Source organism: Poromitra crassiceps, assembly GCF_964638095.1.
Source record: "Poromitra crassiceps genome assembly, chromosome: 26".
Lineage (NCBI taxonomy): Eukaryota > Metazoa > Chordata > Actinopteri > Beryciformes > Melamphaidae > Poromitra > Poromitra crassiceps.
In genome coordinates this window covers 724,524-730,494 of record NC_139640.1, presented here as the reverse complement: position 1 = coordinate 730,494, position 5,971 = coordinate 724,524, and the positions used below count along the sequence as shown (strand labels likewise).

The window sequence follows — 5,971 nt, the reverse complement described above, 5'->3', positions numbered from 1 at the left end:
ACGAAAGCTCAAATTTCTGTCAGCTTGTTCAGCCAACATTAACGGCCTCTCTGTGTATCACCAAATCTAAAATGAAATGGAATTTTTAGATTGGCTTAATATATCTCCAAGAGCATGTTCGATCTTGATAAGAATTCCTCATCTCCACTGTTTGTCGGCATGGAGTCATGCGTTTGTCTTATCATTCATAGAGGCTTCAAATGGGAGAACAGAGATTGGTGGAGTTAAATTATACTGTGCAGATTTTCCTCCAATTAAAGGATACCTCTGTGATGTGGGGCTGTGGTAAAAAAAAAAATCCACTTATAGATTGCATGCAATTAGCACAAGAGATTATAATGTTCATGTATGACAGATTAGAATGAAGGGTGGTGCAGGAGGGAATGAAGGCGGGGGGAGGAGGATGTTTCTCTCGATGAAACAGCTTGAAGTACCAATGGAAATATTTGAAACGCGGTAGAGTCAATAATGAAAAGTATGAAAACAAATATACATATATATTCATATTTTATTTATATTTCATTTCTGGGAGGATATCTTGTACACCAAATATCCCATTGGCAGTTAAGCGCATTCAATGTGTTTAGAAGCCAGAAACAGTCACTTGGTTTAACAAACACAAATACAAAATAAAGAGAACCACAAAATAATGAACTGCATGTATAGTAACATACAAAAAGAATCCCATGCCTACTCAGTAGGTAACTTCAACATTCCAGCTCTTGAAGATGTGGATATTTACACTTCAGTTTTACAAAAATATAGTTGATAATTTTTCTCCTTTTTCTTTGCTTACATTCTAAATGAAATGAAGCAGGTGCCCTCATATCTCGTCCCTTCTCCTCCCCTCTGAGTACGACTTTACATTCTGTAACAAAAATATCCCCTCCTCCCTTTAAGGCGAGATGCAGCGCATCGTCTCTCGCACGCAGCCCAGCCACAAGCATCAGCAAGGCTTCACTAAAGGCACCAAATAACGGGAACGTTGGTCTTGTTTTGTCTTTTTTTAAATGACTTTTTTTTCTTCTCTCCCGTCATTTCTCTATTTTTCCATATAACAGAGTCACATGTGAGAAAGAGAGAAACAGAGAGATAAGTACCAGTGGATGATATTTACAAACAGAAACTAACATCACTCTTACTCATGCTTGAATACTTAAGTGCTTATTTTTTTCTCAAACAAAGTCAAAAACGTATCACAGCATCATCATCATCATCATCATCGTCATCATCACTACATAATAGAGAAAGTATGTAGAAAATATGGCCCTGCTCACTTCAAATAATACAATGCAAATTATGCAAATAAGTTTTCACATCAATGGTACCAAAGAATGATAAAAACGAAACATGGCACGTGTACAATATACATATACGGTAGCTTATGTATATCATTCAATGTCTTTTGTACTGTATGAGCCTGCGAGGGCGGACGTGCCTCAGCACCACAGCTGCTGGCAATGTTCTTTCTGTGTGTTTGTCTCTAGGTCTTTATGCACGGTAATAGTATGGACCTGTCACTGCCTGTTTGTACGCTCAATCTTCTTGAGTCTCTTATGCATTTGAAGTGCTGCATTTGCGTTCGAGAGACGGGGAGGGAAACATCCCTTTTCATCTTCTATTGTCTTTGCCCAGTCCTTGACATGTGTTTTTCTCTGTCTTTCAGGTGGAATCTCAAGACTTCACCGAGCAGACAGAAAAGTGCTTTTTGGAAGGGGAAAGACAAAGTCTTTTGATGCTGATTTCTTTCCCCTCAAAGGACCTTAAGGAAGGAGAGGTGAGGACGAGAGAATTAGAAAGTGTCTTTTCTCTCGAGCTCTCGCTTAGCAGATCTCGATTGTCCTCGGGGAGAGGGTGGTCTGCAGGTCTGACAGCGGGGTGGGGATGGGGGAGCTGTAGAGGTTGGAGGCGAGCGAGGAGGGGAAAGAGGAGGCCATCTGGGACTGGAAGGTGGACATGGACATGGACATGGACACGGAGGGGTAGGTGGTGGCGATGGAGGGAGACGGGTAGGAGGTGTGCACCGGAGAGGAGTAGCAGGAGGTGACGGGAGAGGGGTACGAGGACACCGGGGAGGGGTAGGAGGCGATGGGCGAGGGGTAGCTGGAGACGGGCGAGGCGGCCGACACGGGCGCCGCCGTCACCACCACCGCGCCGCCCTTCTCCGCCTTCTTGTCCTTCTGCCGCAGGTGGATCTTCGTGTGCCTCTTCCTCTCGTCGCTGCGGGCGAACTTGCGTCCGCAGATCTCGCAGGCGAAGGGCTTCTCGCCGGTGTGCGTGCGGATGTGCGTGGTCAGGTGGTCGCTGCGGCTGAAGTTGCGCATGCAGATGCGACACTGGAAGGGCTTCTGGCCCGTGTGGATGCGGATGTGGCGCGTCAGCTCGTCGGAGCGCGAGAAGCGGCGGTCGCACGTCTCCACGGGGCAGGCGTACGGCCGCTCGTGCGGGGGCGTCTTGCTCGGCCGCGTGGGGTACTTGCGCATGCGGCTGGGCTTGATCAGCTGCGACTGGTAGACGCTCTTCAGGTCCTGAGAACCTGTCTGGGTGGCGAAGGCTTTGATGGTGGACAGAGGAGTGAGGGAGGGCTGGCCTGACTGGAAGGGCTTCTGGTCCGGGGGCACCAGGCTGATCTCGCCCTGCTGCTGAGGGAACAGATAGTCTGGGATCATGGGCACGGGGAAGCTGCTGCTGCAGGTCTTGCCGTTGGGGTAGGCGGGGGGCGGGTACTGCAGCGAGACCCCGGCCGAGCTGCCGAAGGCCTGGCCCTGGTCGGGGAAGATGTCGGCGTTGGAGCTGGAGTAGGTGGGGGCGGCCGAGTAGATGGGGTTGGGCTCGCTGTGGTGGATGGAGCAACTGAGGCCGGAGCTCTGGGAGGAGGAGGTAGACGAGGCGGCGGAGGAGGAAGGGACAGAGGAGGAGGAAGACGAGGTGGTCTGCGAGGAGGAAGAGGCGGAGCTGTGGGGAGGGTTGATGCCCACCAGACCGCTGACCAGGCTGAACAGGGGCTCCGCCCACAGGCTGTTGCTGCAGGTGGTGGCGGGCTCCAGGGTGAAGCGGCCCGTGTAGGAGATGGGCGGCAGCCTCTGGGTGGAGTAGGTCTGCTCCGCCATGGACTTCTCGCAGTTGAGGGAGATATCAGGTAGCGTATCTGCAGGGAGCAGGAAGACAAGAGGGGACATTAATCAACCTGTCAATATCCAGAGGGAGGGAGAGGGGAATTCAGTGTGTCACCCCCTCACCCTCTCACCCCTGTCACAGATCACTAGGTGCCCACGCAGAGACCCCCCCCCCTCCCCCAACTAAACTCTTTCCACCTCAACTCCAAAACTGTCTGGTCCCACCTCGACAGGAGCTGCTGCGCAGGCTTTAGCCATTTGTTACATGCATTTCTCCTCCTCTCACTCTCTCGATCTCCCTTTCATTCTTTCTCTCTCGCACACACACATACAGGCACACACACACACACGCACACACACACACACACACACACACGCACACGCACACGTTCTTGAAGCCCATCACATAGCCTAAGGCAATTGATTACCGAAACTGCAGTTCAGCTGGTTTTAGGAATGCAATTTGAATTGAGCTGCAGGAGTGTCTGGAGGTATGCAGTGACTGAGCAGTGTGTCAGTCCTCTGACAGCACACAGGGATTTAGAGCCATCAACAGATTGCTCTTCAGCCCAATGTTTTTTTTATCTAACCATTTTTGCATTTAATGTTTTTTATGTCCCTGTCAGCTCCAATTCAAATCTACTTGCAGCCTATAATTACACTTTCAGTACATTTAATTTAAAAACACAAACCATGGCAAAGCTGATTAACATCAGAATCTAGATCTTATCCTGTCAACCATAATCAGAGGGTCAAACTCTGAGTTGAAATTGAATTAATAATAGCCAGCTGAACACAAATAATGACCAAAGTTATGCAACTATTTCTGCCCTGAACTCTCATCTTGGTCCAGTATCAGACCAGCCAGCTGTTCTATCTAAATATGCATTACAGAGAACCAGAAGGAAAAGCTTCAGCCCTTACCTCCAGTGAGGTGGTCGTAGTGGTCCCCTGGCTCCCCTGAGCCGAAGCCTGCCCCCTCGGGTGCGGAGGCGGTGAGGAAGGGGGTCCCTGCAGAGCTGAGCATCATCATCTCCTCCAGCTTGGGGTAGTTATCCATGGGGGAGTGAGGGAAGCTCAGGGGGTCTGAGATCTGCAGGGCTGGAAGAATCATCTCGGTCTTGGCAGCAGCCATCCTCCGCTGAGCTGAGGGGCTGAGGCTGCGTGCGGCAGGTCTGGAGACGAGTGCAGGGAGGCTGCGGGCGCAGGCTGGCAGAGTGGTGCCTCGCAGGTGGAGGGAATCACTAGTCCAGCTGCTGATGCCGAGGAAGGAGGGGATGCTGTGCTCTTCCTTTGCTCCGTGTCTCCTCCAGTTGTCTTCTTGGTTTTCTCAGAGAGGAGTAAAGATCCAATTGTCTTGTTGTTTCTTTCTTTTCAAAAAAGATCAAAAGTGTCCTTTTTACTCATTCCCTAGGATTCTTCCAAATCAATCAATAGATTAATCTTGATTTCTTCAAGATGTGATCAATGATTTATCCAATTGGGTGTTGACCCTCTTGGATGGAGTGTTGTTTTGAATTCACTTTGACTTTTTTTGTGTGAAATGTCTGAGTTAGGGAGTTCTCTGTGGCTCTGTGTTATTCTATCTATCTCTGCTCTCTAACAGTTGCTCTTGTGGGGTCTGAGGGCTCTCTCTCTGTTCAGAGGTTTCCCTGATCCTTTTATACCCTCCTGCCGTGACGTAGATGTCCATATATGGATCGGAGGAAGCCCATATTTAGGCACTGCAGTGGAGGACACATGACGCTGGCCTGAGGGAAAGGCAGAGAGCAGAGACTTTATATTAAGCTCTCACAGTCAATTGCGGAGACATAGCCGCCGTTCCTCTGTCCCGAATCAATGTGTCTTCATAGCACAAGTCCTCCGTGAGAAAGCGGCATATTTTCTCGCTCTCTCGCCGTCGCCCCGTACATTTGAATCGGATTTCCCATCTGTGTAGCAGGCTGCGCGCTGCCGGAAAGCCCGGGCTCCGCCGTGCCTTATAAGGTCGTGACTACATAAGGACCTAATCCGGTGGGTTTCCATTTCCCTGCCCTTATTTGGGACTTCCTGAGGCAGCTCTGAGCGCTGCTTGGCAGTGAATGAGAGGCTGGAGCGCAAATCATGTCCAGCGCTCACATAAAGTCTAAAGTCAGCAGCGGGATCCTGCGACTGTTTTGAGGCAAAGCCGCACGGGCTACATCTGAACTGAAAACATTACAACAGAATCTGTGCAACGAGCCAGCGGCTGTGCAGGCATTTAGTTAATGATTATCATCATACCAGTTTAGACTATTTTTCTCTGCAAGAACAGGATGAGCGGTTCTGCCTTATTGCCCACCAAATGAGGCAAAAATGCAGCATTTGACTATTTTTGAGTGTTTATATACATAATAAAAACATGTCTTAGCAGGAGATAAAACTGAACATGAATAAGAGGCTTGCTTTCTGTTTCATAAACTGTTTGCAAAAACGTTTTTTCATTATTGCATTCCCCAAAATAGCCTACTCTGTGTAATAGGCTTTAAGTTATTACCAATTAGCTAATTGAATGTTAAATTTAAGTTGATATTTGCAGTAAATATTACCATGCTCTGTGAATATTTTCATGCTTGGGTTAATCCTACAAATAGTGTCGAATCTGCATTGGCTGGCAGCAAACTTCCTCCAAATTAACTTTCCATCTTTTAGCATTAGCAGGGTGTTCCCGGCTCTGTCATTGATTAATGAGAGCAGATAGCCGCGGATGCTGACGAGGTGCGGGGCGATCCGTCTAATTGAGGGGTGTCCCCGGCTCAATATTGGGGGAATCTCTCTGCCACTCAGCGGCCTAATGGGCCGCATTAACAACGCTGCGCACAGCTGCCAGGACGCCT

General features: G+C 49.0%; 1 protein-coding gene across 1 annotated transcript; it reads right to left on the bottom strand.

Annotated features, from left to right (window-relative positions):
• Positions 1-512: 512 nt before the first annotated feature.
• egr1 (early growth response 1) lies at positions 513-4,732 on the bottom strand. The gene is made up of 2 exons (XM_083661371.1): positions 4,041-4,732; positions 513-3,148 (listed from the first exon to the last, which is right to left on the bottom strand). The coding sequence occupies exons 1-2, from the start codon at positions 4,249-4,251 to the stop codon at positions 1,824-1,826; spliced, it is 1,536 nt and encodes a 511-aa protein (XP_083517497.1). The 5' UTR covers positions 4,252-4,732; the 3' UTR covers positions 513-1,823.
• Between the last annotated feature and the right edge of the window lie 1,239 nt (positions 4,733-5,971).